Consider the following 24,435-nt stretch of genomic DNA (forward strand, 5'->3'; position numbering starts at 1 on the left):
CCTGGTCATGCCAGAGGCCTAATTTTAATGAGCCAACATCTCTTCACTAAAGCATTACACTTTAGAAGCAGAGATTCTCAAATGTTAAGTGCATAACATTGATCTGGGCTGTTTGTGAAATGCAGGTTTGCAAGGTCCACCCAGGGGCTTAACTTAGTAGGTCTATGTGAAGTCACTGTCATCTGAGTCTATCATAGATAGTCTTGGATCACACTTTGAGAAACACTGCTTCAAGGATTCATTGTGTTGGATAAAACTTTCTTCAGGTAAGACAATTCAATATGTAAAATGTAAGAATTCTTCCTACCTTCCTTATCAGTTATCTATTTAATCTATTTTATCTATCTATCTATCTATCTATCTATCTATCTATCTATCTATCTATCTATCGTCTGTCTACCTATGCATTAAACCTTGAAGAATCTTTACTTATTTGGGGGAAAAGAAATAAAACTGATCAAAGCTATCCCTAAACTTCCACTCCTATGCATGTCTCTCTGAAAATGAAGAAGAGAAGAACCAATGGTTAGATCAGAATTCCCACAGACTGTTCAACACAAATCTTCTGTGTGATAAACATAAAATCTAAGTGTGCCCTTCCTAGAGATTCTGTTATACCTAAACACCCCACCCTAGCAGTCACAGCACTGTATCTTTGCCACATGCTCAAGAGCCAGGAAAATTGTGTTCACTCTATTTTTTCATAGTAAATATTTAATATTAAGCAGCATTTAAAAATTTTCCCAAGTATAAAATTAATTGTAAATATAATTAAGCTTTTCCAAATGAAAGCCTTAAATATTCTCTTCTTCCTCCTTTCTGTCCAGAATCGTTGGTTAGCTTTTGAAGGTTGTGGGGTGGAGGTGGTTTGGTGGGGGAGTAGAGTTATGGGCATCATTTATGGCTGCTTAGGCCTTTGCCCCCAAGTGAAACGGCCACTTCTCACTTGAGCCTATCACATACCTTGGAATCTAAGGGACATGCCCTTGAGTGACCACTGCAAGCCCGAGGGTGATTCATTATAGTGGAATAAAGAAAGGAGGCATATGTAGGATATTCCAGAATCTTGACCATGAAGACTGTTTTAAGGAGCTCTCATTCACAACCACATATTTCCATATAAGTTCAATAGCATAGAAAATTCTGAAATTTCACATCATGTGACTAAAAATTTTCATGAAAAAAATACAGAGAAATGATCATATAAACAGAAAATAAAAAGAAATAGGGAGAAACACTTCTTCAGATTATATCATCTAGAACTCAGAGCAGGGCAGCTGAACTCATTTTACTTCTCTTTCTGTTAATGATCTTTCATGATTACATTTTGAAAACCTGAGAACTGTTTCTTAAAACCTTTTGCTCCCACTGTCGACTAACACAAAATCTGTTCTTCCCAGATGCCAGCATCAGAGGGGCCGCTGAATTAAGTTTCCATCCAGCTCAGCTGAATCTATGGCAGCGTTTTTCAATGTGGGGTCCTTCCAAGATCTCTGGACTTCAGAATCACTGGCAGAACTGTGAAAATGCAAATTCCTGAACCCACCACCTACCTACTCAGTCAACACCTCCGAGAGTGGGCCCTGACTATTTGCTTTTCTCACAAGCTCCCCAAGTGGTTCTAAGCATTCTTGGTATTTCATATATCTTTCATGTGTTTGTTTGTCCATTCATTAAACATTTTTTCAATACGTTTTGTTGGTCACAGCCTGTAAAACTCTTTTTCATGCTAGATAATGGAAAGGGAGAAAAAAATATGATCTGAAAATTAACTTGGAGCCAGTTGAGGTTACACCAGCAGAGGAGCAGAGGGGAGGGTGTGGAACCTCTGCTGGGTAGGCAGAGTCCTGGCTCCCTGCAGGAAGTCATCTGCCAGGACAGCAGGGCCCTTTCCCTTGAGACAGACCTTGCCAGGGGCGTTACTGTGCCTCCAAGCATCCCAGAGTGCAGTGGCCCCTGGACTTGGCTGTCCCAGCCATTTCCTCCTCACTCCCCAGTGACCACACATTTTCATTCTTGCCTCCACAAAAAAGGTCATCAGGAGACAGAACTCTCCAGAGAGACAGGAGGGTTTCTTGTTGCCTCAGGAATTTCCCTTAAGCTGCCTGAGGAACATTTCACAAAAAGGCAAGTCACATGGTTCACTGTTCAGCAGCCTGAGTCGAAGCCACCATTTGATACACACCAGACAGTTTTCCCTCTCTCCTGGGTTCTAGTTTGGTCCCATTTTCTTCTATTCTTTTCTTTCTCACTTTTTTTTTTTTTTTTTTTTAAGGGAATCTGAGGCTGGCAGGCTGAGATGGAAAGACGGGAAGTTTCTTTTATTTGTAGCCATTAAAATTCTGCCTAACAATACACCATGTTTTCCTAAAGCAGTTTATTCTTCAAGTTTCCCATCTTCAAGGCACTTAATGGAATTAGTCCATTACAGATTTCCTGGCCTTGCTTGCCAGGATCCGCCAATCACCTAGACATAATGGGTGTCTATTTCCTCTCTCGTGGTGGAAACTTAACTGTTGCTCCCTAGCATGTGGCTCAGGAGTACCCTGTCCGGGCTAAGCCAAGTTTCTGGCTTATTGACATTATTCTACCTCCCTTGTAAAGATTCAGAATTTTAGATGTGAATGGGACAACTTGAAGGTCATAAATTTAAAATACAATTGAAACAAATGTCAAAGTAATTATTCCTTGAAGAGTTTGAGAACACCAGAGGGAAGTCAGTTCCTGGAATGTCTGACATCAACTATAGAAGACAGAACAAATACATTTGGTTATTTGGATCTTACTTTGCTCCACAGACAATAGAATGAACATTGGTTACCATTATATGGAATTATAGACGTGTAAAACATTAGCACTTGGGTGGAATCTGTGCTGATCTGATTGCCTAACTTGATCATTTCTCCTTCAATTAATTCTCTTCTGTCACCTACTTTAAGTAATACTTCTGTATTAAAAAGAGAAAGGATAAAAAGTAAGAGTTTGGGCTTTTGACTAGATTCCAAAAAAATTAAAAGGGAATTTACTATGTAAAACTCTGCATAGTTTCATCAGAAGGCAGGGTATATAACAAAAATACAGTGACATTACTGACTATTATTTACTTCAAAGAATTCTGCTATTGGACACTCAATGGGGCTCATCCTCATTAATGAGATGAGTGAGATAAGCAATAATTTTCTTTACTTTTGTCAGTCCTACTAGAGTCAAAAACTGAAATTCCCTTTCTAGCCCATGAAAAGAGGAACTGCAAAGTGAGAATGGCCGTACTTCCTTCTCAGGATCTTAATTCTTAAATGCTGAGACCACCACCCAACCCTACAGCAAAGATAGAAACTCAGAAGTTATCCTAGATTCCTCTCTCCACCACAACTAGTCCATTTAGCAAGGCCCTGTTTATTTTACCTTGATTACTTTTGCCTTAGCCAGGTTCTCATCAATTCCCCAGGCCTCTAATGTAATCTTTCAGCTTCCAGTTGCATCATCTCACCCATTCTAGACACTACAGCCAGAGCAACTATATAATACCTAAATCTGGTGGTCACCTCGTTGCAAAAATTCTTTTAATTGCCTCCCCCTTCCCCCTAGTTTCAAGATAATGGTCTAATGCTGTAGCTTAGCAGACAAGGTCTTCTAGGGGTGAAAATGTAATCGTGGTTTTTGCCATTAAAAACCTTTTGCACCAACCTAATATGATTACTTTTGCACCAACCTAATATGATTTAAACACTGTTGTTCACTGTACCCATTTCCTTCTTCCCTTTTAATATTCAATTCTTTCAGTCCAAATAGACAACATTCTTCGATGCCCAAGGAGCATAGCAGGCTTCAGCATAGGGAATGAGGACTTTGGATCTAAATCCAGTCAAGACCCAAACCCTTCATTTTAAAGAAGACATCAAGTTACAGAAAGATTAAGTAATTTGCCCAAGGTCACACAGCTGGTTAGGAACACAATGGAATTAGGACCCAATGTCTAGGTTGACTTTTCCAGAATATAATTTATTATATTTCTGACATCGCTTAAAGTGAGCAAAGTCTTATGATTTCTCAATATAAAAATCCGAAAGTCTTAAAAATGATACTAATAATTTGGGCTTCATTAACACACTGACTTAAATGTCTTTCCAAAATCTGTCACAAATACAGTGCTTTCCTTTCTCCCAATGCAACCCATTTTTCAGAAGCCTTCCCTTCAGTAAGTTCACCAAGACTTCAATACACATAAAACTCTCTGCCCTAAGAATAATCTTCAGATTCAATATGTTACCAAAATAAAATCTTCCAAATAAAACAATGGCAAAGATAGACCTGATAATGAATATGAAATACGCTAAGAACATTCTGTCACTGACATAAACTTGACTTTTTTTGTGATTAATAGTAAGATGGAATCTTGAAACACATAAGAATAAAGCAAACGACAACAGAAGAGAAATGATTTGGAAAGGGTCCCATTTGAAATTTACCCATTTGAAAACAGGCTCTGTCTTTTGGCTATCATCATTGTGTGCCTGTCCAGAAATTCATTTCCAAGTTTTATTTCCAAATGCAACCCCAAATTCAAAATGTGAGTTTGTTGGCATGTTGAAAATTTGCTCTGAGATGGACAAAACAACAAATGAGATGCTTTCAGGAGGAATAATAAGTATATTCCAATGCTCATTGGGTTTAATTCATGCTTCAGATACTGGCCTTCCCCTTCTAATTCTGTAGTATCCTGTTTCTAGTAGGAAATGGAAAATAAGGAAATAGGATTATGAAGCCATTTCTAAATATTAACATGGTACCAAAGTAAGTTAGCAAAGATACACACATTTTTAAGGAAAAGGATAGAAAGGGAAATTGGCTTGAGTCCAGTCTGTCAGAAATGGTGACTGATCAGAGTTTAGCTAAATCTAATCAAGCCATCAGGACCTACACTGCATTTACTGACACGTAGGGCACTGTGAGAGGGCAGGTCATATCAGAACAATGCTTGGAAGAGGAATAAAAATTATCTGTTGAATAGGAGAATTGGCTTTGTTACCTTAAGATTTCAACAATCTACTGGATTCCCAGAGAATCCATCCATCAAATTAACATAGTGGTGGTAGTATGGAGGAAGGTGGAATAAGAGAGAGAAGAGGGAGGAAGGGAGGGAGGAGAAAGAAAGGAAGGGACATAAGAAATACTGTTATTAAATATTTCATTTCTAGATTAAACCAGAAAGAGCATTTACCAAAATATGCAAATTATGACTCATGAACTTACATTTTACTCGAAAGATAAAACCAGGGCAAGAATACACAGGAACTAGCAAAGCAAACACAGGACAAACACAATACAGAGGAAAAGAACACATAGCATTCACAGCCAGAGAGTGGATAATACAATTGCTCATATACCAAAGCAGCTTTTCTTTCTTTCTAAGTATTGCTGAAAGAACTTGGTATGACTTTATTTCTTTAAGAGTTTGAAATGTGCTCAATATCTGAAGTCTCACAGGATAGCTATGATCTTTCAAAAATACAGATGTCATTTGGGAAAAAAGTTCTCTAGTAAGGTTCCATCCTGTCTTTTAGATATGGAAAAAACAAGGACACACAGTAATGCATTTTATTCAACAAATTATTACAAAGCATCACTTAATAAAGGATGGGGTAAGATTGAGCTATATGCCAATGAAAGTATTGCTGTAGCATTAACAATGTCTCCTGATAGATAGTATGGACAGTACTTTCAGTTAAAAAAGATGACAGAGCTCTCCTAAAAAGACAGCTTCTCCTAAAAGAAGTACCTCAGGTAGGTACTTCTCTGCTGGTTTTGTGACTATTAAATGAATAACGTTCTCCATTTTAAAAAACTAGAATATTAATTAATAATATATTGAGAATGATAGTCACGTATCTGTCAAGAAGAGTTAAAAAGCATTATTTTGGGTTAGAGCTGATACATGACTTTAACTGAAAAAATATTTCTCATTGCACATGGAATTACTGCAGTTGAATTTTTTCAGTGAGACTTAGATATGCCCATTCTTTGCCCCGACTCTTGATTCACTAGTGATTCTGGAGAAAATGTACAACGATTTGTTAATTCTCTGGCCTCATTCTTTTTCTTGCCCTATCACACATGTTGTTCCAATAAAGCAAAAACACACATATCCAAGGAAAAGTCTCTTTTACTAACCATACCCAAACCTGCCTTTCCTCCTAAATAGTCCCTAGGGAAGCAAGCCATCACCATGACAACCATATGATGGGAGTTTGAACAGCACTTAGGGCAGCCTTTGTTGAAAGTTAATACCAGTTGGTGTTTAACAAGATAAGGAAAACTCAGGCAAGGGGTAATACTCTGTTGTGAGGCACCACTTAGCTGTATGGAACTAACTGTCCACATCAAACTTAACCTAACCAGAACACAGCCTCAGAACAAAATTCTGCAAGTGTAATGTATTCAGGGCTAATTCATTAATTCTCCATTGTAGCCCTCTGGACTCAATGCTCAGTGGTCATTAAATCAAAAGGGCATATATACTCAGGAAAAGTGAGTTAAGAACTTTGCCTTTTTTAACTTCAAATGGATATAGAACATCAGAGATATGCATTTTTCTCTATTAAGTGTTACCACCTTCTATTTGCTGGGCAAAAATACCTGTTTCCTGCACCTTTAAATGTAATTTGTGTTCCTCCCCACCCCCACAAGAAAGATCATGAAGGTGGATTGGTACACAATTGTATGGACTTTTTCAGTATCTTTAATGCATGTGCTTCTGGAAAGAGAAGCGCTGCAGACACACGGTGGCAATTCCTGCTCAGGTGTAGTGCCATTCTTTTGTGTGACTCACAGCTAGAGAGAGAGCTGACATACAATATATGCTTAACAATACTTTCCCACTACTGATTCCACTCCGGAGACCCACATTTTTATGCCTTTTCTAAAAACAAGGGCACCAAAAAAGTCACTATCTGAGGAGGCTGTTTCTTTGTTCGTCTTCACCTGACTGGCCACCTAACTACACAAAGCTTTTAAATTAATGAGGAGAATCCTTTGTTCTCTCAGGTTCCATTTAAAGGGAAAGTGGGTCGAAGGGCTTCCCCGGGGAGAGAGAAAGAAAAGCCCAGGAGCCAAACACAAGGGAGTGAGAGATTTCACTTCCACTACTATTCCCACCCTCCCAAAGAAGTTAATTAATTCTGTTTTAGGAATGGTTAAAAGGGGTGGGGGAGCACCAGGTAGCCCATTCTCTGAGATCAAAATCTCCTTCTCAAGTGTGGTTCGCACCAGCCTCTTGTCTCTGACACCACGGGATGTGGGTGGGGGGCGTGGGGGGAGGGGAGGAGTACTGAGAACCTCTCTCCAGCCACGGACCACAGAGCCAGTACTGCATGCATTTAGGCTCCCGCAAAGGTGCGTCCCAGCCCAAGTCCCCAAGTTGGGTATTTAAACCTGAAAACCATAATTAGCGCCATTCAAGGCTGCAAGTTACAGTACCTTCAGAAGTCTGACAGATGGAAGAAAGGCTGCGTGGCACAGCTTCCGGATGGTCCAGTTTAGGGGTCGAGGAGCATCAGCCTGATTCATGACCCCTTCCAAATTCCACCAGGAAAACAAGAAACTGAAAACCTGAGCAATGCCTAGAAAATAAACGGTCCCCCACGGCTCTGGCATCCCATGGTCATCTCCACACCTGCAAATTCCATCAGGGTAGAGGCTTCCTGGAACTTGGAAGACTAGTCAAGTAGCCTTGCCTGAGCCCCTGAACCTTCTTAAGAAAGCCACCTCCCCTCTCTCTGCAGCCGTGCTCATGCATACCAAATGTGGCTGAATGGAGGCACACTGCCTGCTGCTTCGGGGAGGGGATGCACGGTTTTGAAGGAGAGGGACAGCCTGCACAAAACAGCCTGTGGTCGGAGTCAAAGCAGCCTGCTCCGGAATGCGCGCTCCCTCTCCCGCTCTCCTCCCAGTAAACGCAGGTCAGGCGTTGGGGGGGAACCGGGGCCATTGCTTTGCTAGCCTGGTTTGGGGGGGAGCCAGGAGGGGAGCAAAAGGGAACAAAAATAAAGCCAGAACGGGAAACTTGCACTTTCTTGCACAAAGCATCTTTGAGGGACTGCGAACTGGCACGGGGGGAGGGGCGAGGACACAGGGAGAGAAGGGGTGCCTCCTCATGAGATAAATGCTTCCTTTTTGATTTATGTGACATAATAAAGTGAGGGCTATCATCAAATACATCTATAGGAAAAGAGATCTTTGTCGTGTTCTGAGGTTTTTATTAACCGTGATTGACAGTCTTCATCCTGATAATTCATTGTATAGATGATAGACACTGAGACAGAAGCAAACTCAAACACACTGAGTTGTTCGTTTCATAGAAAGCAGGGTAAACTAATGGGCATTTGGCTCACCTTTTAGAGATGGCAGTTTTTAAATGGGGGTTATATCCTGGAAAGCCACTTGATACCCGTTCTCTGTAACACAAGTTTAACCCCTAAAGTGCCACCTGGGATGCTGTCTATAAAAAAGGGAGTTTCCTTAAGTGGGGTTTCCACCCCCATCATTTTCTAAGGAGGCTTTATGAAATAGTTGCTGAGTTGGAATGCATAGTCTTTAGGACTCCTGTGGTGAGAGAGAGAAAAAAGGACAGCTTTTCAATTTGAAGGTAGAAACTGGATAATTTCACATAGAGAAGGTAAGTTGGGAGCATGAGAAGAGAAGGGAGTTCCTGACACAACCCCTCTTCGGCTCCCACATTCCCCCCAGGCATCAGACATCAGTAGGAGCAGTTGACCTGACAACTCCTATCGGGGAGAATCCCCACATCCTTGGAGCATCGCCATCTTATTTATTTTTTCCTCTATGACTATGCTGATTTTCCATTTCTAATTAACTTGAAGAGATTGGTAAATCCCAGCTCCATGACTATTACGCAGTCGGAAGCTGAACTGGGAGCGCTGCAAGCAGATGTGATACACTGCTGTAATTCAGAACTGGGACAACACAGGCCCACCCCAGCATGAAATCAACACCTGACACACTGCGCTACAGCACCATTTCACTCACAATGGTCTTGTGTCACAAATTTAAGAAAGATATTGCAGAAAACTAGTTCACCTGTGGAAGACAGATCATTGACCTACCTTGTATAATAAAATTTATGTCTCTGATTATCTTCTATCAAACAATATCACTTTAATCGATCTGATACACAGTTGACTCATTTTCTGTTACTATTCCATTTCCACAAAGGATTGAAGGCAGTATTAAAATACTAACGGCTCACGTGTATCGCCTAGCACAATGCATTGCATAGGTTTATGTCCATGGAAACCTTATGGAGTAGGTGTTATGGTCATATCCTTACCTCACAGATTAAGCAAATGAGGTCTAGAGAAATTAGTAACAAGTCTAACATACTAGTATAACTGGAGTCTGGATTGAAACCAGTCTACTAGGCTGTAAAGACAAGCTTTCTCTTGTCTCCTATTTCTTTCAAAAGGGACTCTAGGAATAAAACCACTGCCTCTGCTTTTTGGTAATTTAATCTTACATAAGAGTTAAAGACTTCAAAGAAGAAATGCTCAGCATTTCTTTCAGATTATTACTTTGGTCTGATGTTGATGTAGTAGTTAACAGCATGAATTCTGGAATCAAGCTGCATGGTTCAAATTCCAATTTTGAAGCTAGTCTTGGAAGATTTACCTACTTTCTTTGTGTCTTGGAGTCCTTATCCATACAATGGAGATTAAAATAAACCCACATGCCTACGTGAGGGCTAAATGAGCTAATATCGGCAAAGCACTTAGAACTGTGCCTGGCATATACTAAATACATGTACCATGATCCATCTTCTGGGTAGCATGTGCTGAGTCTGAGCTGGAAGCCCACTGACAATTTTCATTAAGCATGCATACATATGGTAGGAGGTAATGAAGTCAAGCAAGCCAAATTAAAACTGAATGCTTCTTGTGAGTTACCATGAGTTTAATAAATGGGGAAAGAGGAAGGTGGGAGACTGCAAGGGCAGCATGGGTTTCCTCACGCAGTGTGGTATTCATCAGGTTGCAAGACGCTGCCTTTAGTGAGGAAGGCTCCAGCCTTTCTAAGCTTTTAAACGAATGCCCTTAAGTGGTTCTGTTGAGGTGGTGAGATCTCTGCTCCACGAAAATGCTGAAAAACTGCACAATTGCCAACCCCCTGCCCTGAACTATTTCAAAATGGTAAGGACCCCACAAAAATGACAGCATCATTCTGAAAACACATGGCCTTTGATTCTCCTATCCCCTTTAATTTTACTGAATAACTTTGGTCAAAGAGAACATTAGAAACTATGCAGAGTGAGGAAGTAGGAGGATTCACAGCCCTCTCTAATGGCAATTAGAGGAGAAAAGCACAAAACCTTCAGGGAATTGATTTGGAGATTACACTGCAAAAGAGGTAAAGATCAAAGAAGGATGACAGTGCATGAGAGGCGGTTTTTCTCCCATCATTGGGGTGCTTTGTGCCAGAACTGTTTGCTATCAAAACATCTAAAGAAGGGTTTTCAAGACCCTCCTCTCTACTTTGAAGAAATTATATTTTCACATAGAAGATCCCTTCCCCAGTTTTAGAGAGAAGTCTAATGAGGAAAAAAATGCAGAGAGGAGCAAGCCCAGCCCCAGATATTAGCACCTCACAAATTCAAAGTGCTTACCTATAAATCTTATGAATGTGGTTGTCTACACATCTGCAGAACAAATTCTAGCAGCTTGAAACTCTGACATAGTCATACGAGCTTTCAGTATCCTAAAAAATAGCAAGCGGGGCATATCAGATTTCTCTATTCCAAAGCCTGCCTTTGAACCAACTCTAATTCTCTCCCATGCTACAGAAAAGCCCAGTCCCCACTGATTATCTTCCCTTTTTATTTTCTGTGTAAATGATACTAAACCAAAGAATCACGATGAAATTTGAGCTCATTCTCAATACTAACAAGGGGGCCATTGTATAGACCTTCTGAATTCTTTCTTTTGAAAACCACGTTCCTTCTCTTAAAAAAAATCATGGCGGCCGGGCGCGGTGGCTCCCGCCTGTAATCCCAGCACTTTGAGAGGCCGAGACGGGCAGATCACGAGGTCAGGAGATCAAGACCATCCTGGCTAACACGGTGAAACCCCGTCTCTACTAAAACTACAAAAAAAAAAAAAAAAATTAGCCGGGCATGGTGGCGGGCACCTGTAGTCCCAGCTACACGGGAGGCTGAGGCAGAATGGCGTAAACCCGGGTCCGGAGCTTGCAGTGAGCCGAGATCGTGCCACTGCACTCCAGCCTGGGCGACAGAGCGAGATTCTGTCTCGAAAAAAAAAAAAAAAAAATCATGGCACCCTCCATATAGTATTGTACCACTTGCACACTGTCTTCTTTATATCTTTTGGATATAAAAGGAACTGACCCATGAAAACCTAAGAAAACAGAAAGGAAACGACACAGTGACCAGGTAGTACAGAGAACTCAAAAGCCTCCCTCTGAGAAGTGTTTTCTGCAAACAACATTTAAAAAAAAGTGCTGCAATGTAATTTTTCAGAGTTTATTATTGCAACATTAAAATTCATAGGTATCTGGACATCAACTGTACATATATTTTCAGGCTCTAATATATGGATATAGTGCATCTAGTGCAGAAAGATGATACTTAAGCATCCAGGGGAAAAACCACATAAGCCTTTGGTGAGCCCAATGGTGAGCCTTTGTAGACATTTGCTTCAGTGTTTTGTAATCTTAATACTAACATCTTGCTTGCTTAATGATTGGCCTCTTTTATTAATTTTGTTGTGCTTTGATTTTTCTTTCTTAAATATTTTATTTTACTTTAAGTTCCAGTATACATGTGCAGGATGTGCAGGTTTGTTACACAGGTAAATGTGTGCTATGGTGCTTTTCTGCACTGTCAGTCTATCACCTAGTTAAGCCCCACATGCATTAGCTATTTATCCTAATGCTCTCCTCCTGCAACAGCCCCCCCGTATGTGTTGTTCCCCTCCCTGTGTCCATGTGTTCTCATTGTTTCGCTCCCACTTATAAATGAGAACATAGTGGTGTTTGGTTTTCTGTTCCTATATCAATTTGCTGAAGATAATGGTTTCCAGCTCCATCTATGACACTGCAAAGGACATGATCTCGTTCCTTTTTATGGCTGCATAGTATTCCATGGTGTGTATGCACCACATTTTCTTTATCTAGTCCATCATTGATGTACATTTGGGTTGATTCCATGTCTTTGCTATTGTGAGTAGTGCTGCAATGAACATATGTGTACATTATCTTTAAAATACAATGATTTATATTTTGGGGGATACATACAAGTAATGGGATTGTGGTAGATAAAATACTTAAATGTGAAACCCAAAACTATAAAAAACCTGGAAGATAATCTAGGCAATACCATTTAGGACATAGGCACAGGCTAAGATTTCATGATGAACATGTCAAAAGCGATTGCAACAAAAGCAAAAATTGACAAATGGCATCTAATTAACTAAAGAGCTTCTGCACAGCAAAAGAAACTATCATAACAAACAGGCAACCTACAGAATGAGAGAAAATTTTTGCAATCTATCCACCTGACAAAGGTCTAATATCCAGAGTCTACAAGGAACTTAAGCAAATTTATAAGAAAAAAACAACCCCATTAAAAAGGCGGCAAAGAACACGAACAGACACTTCTCAAAAGAAGACATTTATGAAGCCAACAAACATATGGAAAAAAGCTCAACATCACTGATCAATGGAAAACTGCAAATCAAAACCACAATGAGATACCATCTCACAACAGTCAGAATGACAAGTATCAAAAAGTCAAGAAACAACAGATGCTGGCGAGGCTGTGAAGAAACAGGAACGCTTTTACACTGTTGGTAAATTAGTTCAATCATTGTGGAAGACAGTGTGGCAATTCCTCAAAGACCGAGAACCACTATTTCTTTTTTTCAAAAAATCATTTGTCTTATGAACTTTATGGCAATTTATCATTTTTGTCAAAAAACATACTTTTCCTGTTTCTTCCTTTTAACTTCACTTAAATTAGAGCTATAACATTTTTAGGATTTTTTTGACGCTTCTACAGCATTTTCCAAAATATAAGATCTCTTTATAGATTCCATTTACCTACAGAACAATCCTTAATGTACTTCCAAATGTATGTTTACCAGATTAGCTTTTTTCCTTTCTTAAGGTATATTTCCCCTTTTGCCATCTTTTGTAGATAATAGATTCTAAAATACACTAAAATTTATTAAAATCCATGACTCACTTTGTTAAGTGGCTTAAGCAGCATTTATTCCATGTAAAATAAAAATTTCTCATGACTACAATTGTTATCCATTCATTTTCCTCCATTATTGGGATCTCTCCCCAGGCATCTCTGACTGCTGTCCACCCTTTGCACAAATGCCTGTGGTGACAGAGAGTGGGTGAGTTTTTGAGACAGCCCATTCCATGATTGTACAGTTCTGGTTGACAGAAAATTCTACCTAAGACTGAAGTGAAATGTGCTTCCCTCTAACTTCCAAGTCAAGTTCTTCTCCCAGAGCGTAGTTTTCGAAATGTATAAGGATACTTAAGCTCCACTCATACCAACTCTTCTTTACATTGGGCATCTTGGGACATTAATCTTTCTTCACATGATGGTGCAGAGATTTTAGGAAAAAAAAAACTCTCTTCAGAGTTATATTCAATATTATATTATAGGGGTACTTTAAATATAGTAGTCTCTTAATCCTCTGAATCTCTTGAATTATTTCTCATAAAGGTCCTTTAGGAAGCTTTGAGGGGAAACTAATAATTTAGCTTCTTTTTAAACATTGTTTCCTAAATTAATTAGAATATTCAACATAGATTTTAAGTAATAGCTCACACACACACACACACACTCACACACACACCCCTGAACTGATGTAATTTACTCTTTTCAACTTGTAACAGAGGTGATGGTAGGTAGTGATGGGCTAATGGACAGCTCATGCTTGAAGAAATGAGGAGGTACTGGACTGTCTGTGTTTCATCTTCCCTATCTTTACCTGTAACTTGAGAAGTCAGACAAACTTGATTCAAACCCAAGTGCCTCCTCTTACCCACTATGTGGCCTGGGGACAGTTACACAACTTCTCAAAGGTTTAGTTTCCACATTGTAAGGCACTATTCACAATAGCAAAGACTTGGAATCAACCCAGATGTCCATCAGTGACAGACTGGATTAAGAAAATGTGGCACATATACACCATGGAATACTATGCAGCCATAAAAAAGGATAAGTTTGTGTCCTTTGTAGGGACATGGATGCAGCTGGAAACCATCATTCTTAGCAAACTATCACAAGAACAGAAAACCAAACACCGCATGTTCTCACTCATAGGTGGGAACTGAACAATGAGATCACTTGGACTCGGGAAGGGGAACATCACACACCGGGGCCTATCATGGGAAGGGGGGAGGGGGGAGGGATTGCATTGGGAGTTATACCTGATGTAAATGACGAGTTGATGGGTGCTGACGAGTTGATGGTTGCAGCACACCAACATGGCACAAGTATACATATGTAACAAACCTGCACGTTATGCACGTGTACCCTAGAACTCAAAGTATACTAAAAAAAAAAAAAAAAAAAAAGAATGGGGTTTACAACAGTTTCCACCTCCAGGTTTTTGTGAAGGTTAAAGCAATTAGCACAGTGCTAACATAGAGAAAGACACATTTAAATCCAATTACTTTTGTTGTTGTTAGTAATATTATTGTTATCTTGTTCACAGATACCACTGGCAGTGCATGTAGCATAGTCCTTAAGAGCACAGGCCATAGACCGAATGGCCTGAAAGTAAACCCAAGCTTTACCATTTACACGTTGCTTTGGGGAAGTTACTTAATCTCATCATGCTTTAGTTCCTTTATCTGCAAACTGGGGACAATAATATTACCTTTGTCAAAGGGATAATGTGAAATTAATAAGCCAATATGGGCAGAAACCTTAGAAGAAGTTCCCACATATGGAAAGAGCTCAAAAAATATTAGCAACTCATTATTACCAATATTGGAGTCATATGTGCCATCCTTCCCATAGCTAGTGATCTAGGAAAAGCAAAGCAAAACAAAACACCTTCATTTCCTCCTTTGTTTCTTCCAGTAAGAGAAGAAGCTGCAGAGAAAACATGAGAAGAGGGCCACCTCTGATTTTCCTTACTGTTTTCCTCTGTAGTCCCATGAGTCCTTACTTTTAAAATAGATAGTGGATATGAGAGAGAATCATATATTCCAATAATGGGGTGTAAAACTTTAATATATAAAATGTCTCACTTTGGAAAACACAAATGTATATAAGCAGCTTCCACCCTACGAAAAATAGAAATCTTACATATACACATACCAAAAAATGTGCAACAGATATTCAAAGGCCTAGAGCTAAAACACAACCTTATTCAGCCTTTCCATTCACAAAGGGGATGGGGTTTTGGTATAATTCAAAAATTCTAATGAGTTCCTGGAGGCTTGTTAAAAATATAAGAATTTGAGATGTGCATTTCTGATCACTTAATATTCACTCTTCTAATATTAGCAATGCTATTCATTATTGTAAATGTTCTCTTTCTATGCTAAGTTTAAATATCTGCAACACATACACACATGTAAGCGCACACACACATCCACACACAGAATGTAGGTATTTTAGACACATTTTCATTATGAAAGCCACAAATCTGACCAACTTGATAAATAACTTACGAATTAATATCTTTTAGGAGGAGAAATTTAAGCAGTAAATCTCCAATTACTGCTTGAATAACTTGCATGAATTGGAGAGAAGCTCAGCATTTACTATGAACAGTGCAGCTGAAGTCAGATTTCTTGGCCAATGGATACCCAAATCAAACACATGTTCAAGCTCAAACCTCACATATACCTTCTCAATCACCTTCTGACTCACACCAATGAAAGCTGAGGGCCTGCCCCAGCCACATACCCTGCCGTGTGCATCTGGGCTTCTCACACAATCCAGCCCTGGATTGGACCATAAGGTCCGCTCACCTGGGAAACAGAGACATACTGTGATCTGGAAGATCCTCAAAGCAGTAACTCTGCTTGGTAGAGAATTTTAATAAAGAAAGCTAATGAAAACCGTACTTGCTATCTATTTTTGACTGCCTTCCAAAAAATGCAGCATTGTTGATATTTATTCTGGTACCATATTTTTGACAACCAGGAGCCTTTCATTTTATTTTTATTAATATTAATAGTAGTGGGAGGGATTAAATGATTTTACTTTCTGAGAGACAATGGTCAAGTTTTCGTTTTGGTTTTCTCCTGATGAGGCATAAAATAAATGCAAACTACCTGGATTTTGAAATCAGGGAGAAACAGGTTTGAATCCACATTAAGTCACTGGGCAATTCATATAACTTTTATGAGTCCTTATTTTTAAAATAGATAGTGGCTATGTGATCATGTTAAAATGCTGATTAATAACTTTTTTCAGGCACTTACTATGTGCTAAACAGTGTTAAGCACATAGCTCATTTAGTTATCATAACAAACCTGTAAAGTCTGCAGTATTGTTTTCCCAGTATTACAGATGAGAAATAGCCTCAGAGAGGTTAAGACCCAGAGAGGTTAAGAAACCTGCAGAAGGTCACGTGATTGGTAAATGGACTTGAATTCAGGTCTATCTTATTCTATAACCCATGCTTTTACCCATTACAATATGCTGCTGCCAATTAAATAAAAATATTTGTACAGGGTTCCTGGAGCTTCCCAAAAAAAAGCTAGTATTTGCTCTGACAAATCTGAAAAAAGGAAGAACAACCGAATGACCCTAACTAATCTAACCTAACACCAGAATCTTGCAAAGCACAGAAGCAGCTGTGCATCTTCCAGTAGCTCTGGGTTTCTTTTATCTGCACGGCTGACTTCCATATCCCTTTCCCAACCTTCTAGTTACATCTGGCTGGCCTCTCGGTTGAGATAAGGGTTGTCTGTACTCATTTGGTATATGCCCAATATATAACACAATGCCTGAAACACAGTATTTATTAAATGCAAAAAGGGATGTTTCTAAATAACTCCTCATTTTTTGCAAATTTGGGGTAAGTTTTACAATATATATAAACTCATTTAATTCTCGGTGTTATCCAACTTTTATTCCTGCCTGCATTTTCTAGTTGAGGAAACTAAAACACAGAAAGATTAAATACTTACCCAAGTTTACACTGTAAGTATCAGAGCTATGTTTTGAATTCAAAGATAAACTCTTGATACATTATATAAGGTTTAAAATGTATACATTAAAAACAAAATGTATTTTTAAGGTAACTGATTTAGTTTCAGATACTCAAGTTGGGTATCTCAAAAAAACCATGATCTATCATTATTCATAATATTCTAGAAACTTATTACAACAAGATGTTTGTTTCAATGACACAAAAGATGCACATGGCCAGAAACTTCATGCCTGATATAGTAAGTACAAACCAAAGCTACCTCTGTAACCATATAAATAAAATTATAATGATTATCCACATTTACTTGGACTTCATATAAAATGTTCAGAGTATTTGGGGAGAAAACAAAACAATATTATCAAGACTCTACTACTAATCTGAAGCTATTAAGTTAGAAAATAAAGGTACCAAAGATGAATTTGATTTATAGCAGCTTCTAAATTCATTAATGAATCGGATTCTGACTGCTTTTATTTAGCATCCAGCCAAAGCCATCCACAGGCACCTAACTGGTACATGCATTGGCACAGGGTATCTGGTTGACTACGTGGGACACCCAGCTGTCTCTGGGAAGCCTTCCTCAATAGGGAAGGAGAGAGATGATAATAGAGAAAGAATTATAATGTTCTGTAGTACCTGATACTATCCCAAGGAAAAACTCATAATTATTGTTTTAGTAAAGAATAGGTAGATATAGCTTTAATGGGCATGTTTTTCTTTGGACTTTAAATTCTTTGCAACTAAACCTGTTGGCTACAGATCAGATGACAAAACTGTTGTATTCACTTTTATGAAAACACCAGGATTAAAACAGATCAAGCTACTCCTATGAGTAAAATTGCCTAGTTCTCTCCATGAACTTAAGAAAAACTCCAAACTCCTCATTTTTGATGATGTGACAAATTTCATCCTGCCTATCTCTCCAACCTCGACTCTTGACATTTCCAATTCATCATGCCTAACCACTTTTATTTCTTCCAGTTTTATTTCCTATCACAGGACATTTACATATGCTGTTCCCTCTTCTAAAGCTTTCTCCTCCAGCTCTTCGTAAGATTAGCTCCTTCTCATGCTGTGAAACTCAGGTTATGTGTGATCTCCCTAGAGAATCCTTCCTTGATCTCTCTAGCCCTCCTTCAACATGCATTACAGTTATTTGTTTGAATTCTTCCTGTACTTATCAGAACTGGTAGCTATTTAATTGATTGGTTTATTTACTTTTGGCCTTAATCTACGAATGGAATGTAATTTCTATAGGGCAACTGTCGACTGTATCCCAGATCCTTGCAGACTGTCTGGAACATAATGGAAACTCAATCAAAATTTGTTGACTATAGAATGAACAAACGAAGAATGAGTAAACTAGGCATGTTTGTGATAATCATTTCATTCAAGTCATTTAGAGTTCCTTATAGTGACTATTGCTTGTCTACAAACTGACTTGATTACATACTGATTCTACAGTGCCCTTTTACTTCCCCAAATCTTAACTCCATAGCCTTAAAAAATCTAAAAATTGTTTATTCAATTCTCAAAAAATTAATAAAAGGAAAAGTTCTCAGACTCTAAACTGCAAGTAGAGACTGACATCTAAACACAGAGGAATTGGTTTTAGAAAAGAAAAGCAAAAGGGGAAAAGGGATAAGTACAGATATTAAAAATTCAATGTGAGGATAACTCAAGCTAGAGAATTCAATTGCCACTCATTAAAAATCTGGACAATTTATAAACATGTCCCATGATGGCAATTCGTCAAAGCCTTAACTTAATGTCCTAATATACCTTTATGAAGGCAACTCTCCATTTTATATAAAGGTAAATATCATTTTGAAGGAGACAGGAACACTGAATTACATATCAGCCATTTTAATCAGGTTCACAATAATAAAAATAGAAACCAATGTTGATGCCTCACAAAGTGGTTCAACATATTCTGATCCATTACACATAATGATGCTGAGATATAGGTAAGAAAGAGATTATTATCCTAATTTTACATCTGAGCAAACTGAGAACCCGAGAATATAGGTGACTTCCCCAAGATCTGAGCCTCGATCTCTTGTTCTTTGCCTTATGCTCCATGGCCTCTTCCCTCTACAGTTAATTCTTGGACGGAACCACATACTGAGCATTCTTTCAAAATATATTTTTTAGAAGAAAATATTGACACAGCAATGTGAGTGAATCTGAAAATTATATATAAAATTTTAGAAAAGATAAAAGTGACAGAAAGCAGAGCAATGGTTGCCAGGGATCATTCGGGAGATGAAATTGACTACAAAGGGACGTGAGGAAGCTTTTCAGGGTGATGAAAATGCTCTATGTCTTCAATAAAGTGGCAGTTATGCAACGGTATAGAATTGCTGGAATTCACCACACTATAAACTCAAAATTCATGTTTTTTTTTTTTGTACATAATAAAGTTGGGAAAATGTATTTATTATCTTCCCTGATAATAAAAGAAAAATTTTTTATGTCAAAACATTTTAAAACTCATAAAAATATAAAGAATTAAAATGTATCTATTCTTTCATTATCCATCAATAACTACTGATGTAATTTTTAGATATATTACCAAGTATTTTAAAAATCATACTTCATATACAGCTTAATACACTTATTATACATGAATTGATCTCCATATTATCAAATATTCTTAGAAAATACAATACTTACTGGTTATATAGGATTTTATTATGTTAGTCAATGGAAGATAATCAGCTCACTTGCAATTTTAATGTTTTAAATAATGCTATTATGGTGGATACACAGCACAGTACTCAGTCATGTTTTTGTGCACATCTCTGATTATTTACTTAAGATACAATTTAGGATGAAGGATGATTAGTTCATAAATCATGAATATATTTTCAGGCTCTTGATAATTATTTCCAAATTGTTATCCAGCAGTGTTGAACCATTTTACGTGCCCCTCAGCAAAGTATAAGAACGTCCTTATTAGTGAATCATTGACAAAACTGGGCATATCATTAATTTAAATTAATTTTTGGCCAAGTTGATCACAGAAAAAGAAATGTGTTATATATTTATCTGGTAACTTAGAAAGCTCCATTTTTCCTATGGCCATTTGTAATTCTTCTAGCAAATTGTTTCTTCTTTTATTAGAGTTTTGTTTTTCTTATTGACTTATAAGAGTTCTTTTTATATTAAGGACATTAATCCACAGTCATGTGAGTTGCTAGTATTTTTGCAGTTTTCCACATAGCTTTTAATTTTGATGATGGTCTTTGTTATTTACAAGAAATTGTTAACATTTATACATTCACTCTAGCAGCCATTTTCTTTATAGCACACACTGCAGATGTTATGCTAAAGAAAGGCCATTTCCAATCTAAGCACACATAAACACGTATCTACATATTCTTATAACTGTTCTATCGTTAGTAAGCTGCTCTGAAAACCACCTCTGCTGTATTCTTCTTCCTTATTGGTCTCATTATTTTGCCTACTATCTACAAAACTCTGTGTGTGTGTGTGTGTGTGTGTGTGTGTGTGTTCGCACCGCAATCTCTGTCTCATTACCTTTTAAAGACTGAATAAAATTTCCTTGATGATATTTGACCAAACCACAATCTTTTATCTTTTTTTTTTAATTATAGGTCCATCCAAATGGTGTGATAAAATTTCTTAAGTAGCAATTGTGAATACAGGGGTCTTTGGTTCCATAATATAATTCACAATCTGTTCTCAATGAGGCCTATGACTTCATATTTCCAAATATTCTTAAAGTATTTTTCAGCCAGGAATGGTGGCTCATGCCTGTAAACTCAGCACTTTGGGAGTCCGAGGCCAGTAGATCAGGAGGTCAAGAGATAGAGACCATCCTGGCCAACATGGTGAAACCCCGTCTCTATTAAAAATACAAAAATTAGCTGGGTGTGGTGGCATGCGCCTGAAGTCCCAGTTACTCAGGAGGCTAAGGCAGGAGAATCGCTTGAACCCAGGAGGCAGAGGTTGCAGTGAGCCAAGATCGCGCCAGTGCATTCCAGCCTGGTGACAGAGTAATACTCCATTTCAAAAAAAAAAAAAAATTATTTCTCACAAACACTATCTCCGTAAATTAAAGAATCCAAATACCTTAAAATCCCTGTCATCTTAGTCTTACAAATTCAATCCTGCATCATTCAATGTGGCAGTGATCTCTGCCACAAAGTTGACCAGCAAAAGCAATGAGTGAATTGAATGCTATCTTATTGGCCTGTTACTGAATAAATGTAGCATAGATTTCTTAGTTTTCTAGAATCTAAGCCACTAGAGACTTTGAAGCTCAGAGTTAATACCTTGAATTAAGCTCTGTGGACTGACAGCCAGAAAATAGGAAACGTCTCTTTCTAGAGCTGTCCACCTGCTACTAAATCAGTTGGGGGAAAATTCAGTGTGAGAACTCACTAACCCCCTGAAATAGAAAAGACTAGGCAAGAGGCAAACAAAGAAGAAAGTCAATGAGTGGAACTCTTACCATAAACACAGCCTCATAGGAACATACCTACCAAAATCCCAAATCACCAAAATATCCCTTATGACAATTTTCAGCATGCTCAAATTATGTTAGCGACTCCTCAAGCATTCACCTAGAGTCAAAACTTATTTGAGTCTTAGGCAGGGATGCTCATAATGTCATCTTCCATTGGCGTCTTACCCGTATACTGGACTGCAAATTCTCAGTCACTCTTCAGCTCCCTATTCCTCTTTATTTAGCTTTCTTTTTACACAAATCCTTCCATCTGTCACTTCCAGTTCTGTTGCGGGGACACAGAGAAGAGTGAGAAGCAGAAGACATGGAGATGCAACCACGTATAACAGAATGGGAATAGTATGGAAGCCCAGGCAACTGTATTCTTTTCCAGGCTACCCATAAGCAGCAATGTGAACTCTGTCAGAGCACCTTACTAGTTTGGGTCTCAGGATAATGTATATAATAAGAGTGATGTTGTTGCTCTGTTGAGTTCTTCCCAGGACTAACTGTTTAGATTTTAAGACTAGTTCCACTGAGTCTCGGATTGTTTCCATCAATTTCCAGTAGGCCATAAAATAAGGCATTTTCAGCATTACCTATTTTGAATAGAAAGAAAATATTACCTAATACTACAGAGCTCATGCAACAAGAAAACCTAGGAGACTAAACTTACCTGGAACATTGTGGAATTATGGATATAAGTAGAGAGTTTTGCATGCTACTGAAGTTTATGCTGTGGAACATCTGGCTCAGATATATCTGAGCATATGCTTATCTTCAGGCACACAAAAAATAAATAACACCAGCAAATCATAGATCTGCTTCGTTTTCTCAGTTGAGTGAAACAGAGTCATATTTCTAGGGTTATTAATACATAATACAAACATTATTTATTGTTTGCTGAGAAGTTATGCATATTTCTCTGGGTGTAGGATTTGATGCCACACTTGCAGCATTGCCATGAATTTAAGAGTTCGGTAAATGTATAAAGACACCATTTAAGTGTGACTTAATTAACATCAATTAGCAGGACAAATTTAAGTCAATCAATTCCTCTACATGACTGCTATGTGTGCAGCACTACCCCAGGTACAGAGGATACAAAGAGATTAATACATCGTCCACACAAAGATTGACTACATAGACAAACTACTTGAGAAGACAGGAAGTTTACATAGCATGTTAAGTGCTAAACTAAAGGTAAGATCCAACTGGATAGTCAACCTCTTAGATAAGCTGAAAACATCAATTATGTAAGCTAGTGGCTCAAGGAGGTTTAATCCTTTAAAGTTGACTTTGGAGGAAGGACTGAGTGACACATGGGAAATAATGGAAGATTGCTAGGCTTAGCCTGTTCTTTGTAGCCTTAAGTCATTCAGGTCTGACATCAAACATGGACACTCCATCTAGTGAAGCCAAAGGTCCACATGTACCCAGGCTCATCCACCTGAGAAGGCAGTCCAGGGATAGGACCATATTGTGATTGGAACCTACTTCTTAGGGATTTTCACTTAACAATCCTACTTCTTCTCAATCATACATAACACATTTAATATTCTCTTGAACACATTTCCGGTGGTATTATGGTGTGTCTAAGGAAATTCATATGCTCACTGCAGAACAGGGACCAGGGAGCTGCTCCCAGGTGTGTTTCTTAATCCAGGTCCAGATGGAGAGATGCAAAGACTGCGAAGAGGGCACCAGAACAGGAGCCTGAGGGAGAAGTGAGATTTCTGAGCTCTTTCTGGAAGCACAAACATTTAGCAAGTTCAGCCACAGAAGTAAAAGAAAGTTACTTTAGACAGTGAGAACAGCCCTGGAAAAGGCAAGGAAGGAAGAAGGCCCACGGTGGACTTCGAAGACAAGTAGCAGTTTTGTAGAGCAAAAGAAGCTGGTGTGGACGACAACAGTTGCTAAGATGTTTAAACTGTATCATTAAAGTGGATGGAGTGAGGGTGGGGGAATCATTGAGGTTTTTAAGTGTGCAGTAAATGTAATCGGAATTGCATTTTAAAATGACTCTAGCATCTGTGTAGAAAATGGACTGAACCAAGACTAGTACAAGGAAAGCAAACCTGTCAATATTTATGTTTTATTTTTTAGTTGTTGAAACTAGGTTTTTCCTCAACCTCTAGACACTCCAAGAGTGTGCTTAATAATGCATAAGTTAGTTTTTATTTTGTGGTTTCCCTTTAAAACTAATGAAAAGGTATTAAAAGTCACACAAAACCGACAAAGAAAAAGGTACTTCTTCAAAGAAATAAAGATTAAGTACCATCATTTTCATGACCTCAACCTAAGGCAAAAATCCATTTTCTTTTGTATATTGCTTCTCCCTTTGTAGAAAGAACTAACATCAAATACAAATCTAATAGCTTAATAAATATCAAGTAAACAAATTAACTTAAGTACTTAAGTCAATACACAAGACCAGCTCATCTAAGCATAACACAGTAACATGAAAAAATGAGTTCTGCAAACAGTTTTGAAGATCCATTAGTGGGGTTATAGATAATCTATTTGGCAATTGTATCAACATAAACTCTGGTAAATTGGCTGAGCAATTCTAATTATCTTAATCTTTTTCCTGGAAAAAAATATGATTCTTCTTTTATTTCTCTTTAATTTTCTAAATGGAAAAGCACATGACTTTGAACTTTAAACCCCATCAGTTTCTTATTTTGATATGTCACCAAAGGAATTACATGCAACAGAGTTCTGTAAAATGTCCCA

The 24,435-nt window shown here is 38.2% G+C and overlaps 2 protein-coding genes across 22 annotated transcripts in view; one reads left to right on the forward strand and one right to left on the reverse strand.

Annotated features, from left to right (window-relative positions):
• TRPM3 (transient receptor potential cation channel subfamily M member 3) overlaps nt 1-24,435 on the reverse strand; it is a 1,017,461-nt gene that overhangs the window by 582,032 nt on the left and 410,994 nt on the right. For 6 of the 21 annotated variants that reach the window (XM_050760894.1, XM_050760892.1, XM_050760889.1 and 3 more), the window contains exon 1: nt 7,477-11,141. The exons of 8 other annotated variants lie outside the window; for them this stretch is intronic. In XM_050760894.1, coding sequence (XP_050616851.1) covers nt 7,477-7,653 — 177 coding nt within the window. In that variant the 5' untranslated portion in view covers nt 7,654-11,141. Of the gene's footprint in view, nt 1-7,476; nt 11,143-24,435 lie in introns of those variants that run through there. 7 more of the 21 variants (XM_050760902.1, XM_050760903.1, XM_050760900.1 and 4 more) reach the window with 3 other exon arrangements.
• C15H9orf85 (chromosome 15 C9orf85 homolog) overlaps nt 8,003-24,435 on the forward strand; it is an 867,064-nt gene continuing 850,631 nt past the window's right edge. Inside the window, exon 1 of the mRNA XM_050760928.1 lies at nt 8,003-8,012. The gene's annotated coding sequence lies outside the window, so the exon portion shown is untranslated. The remainder of the gene's footprint in view (nt 8,013-24,435) is intronic.

Source organism: Macaca thibetana, chromosome 15 (genome assembly GCF_024542745.1).
Source record: "Macaca thibetana thibetana isolate TM-01 chromosome 15, ASM2454274v1, whole genome shotgun sequence".
NCBI classification, from domain to species: Eukaryota; Metazoa; Chordata; class Mammalia; order Primates; family Cercopithecidae; genus Macaca; species Macaca thibetana.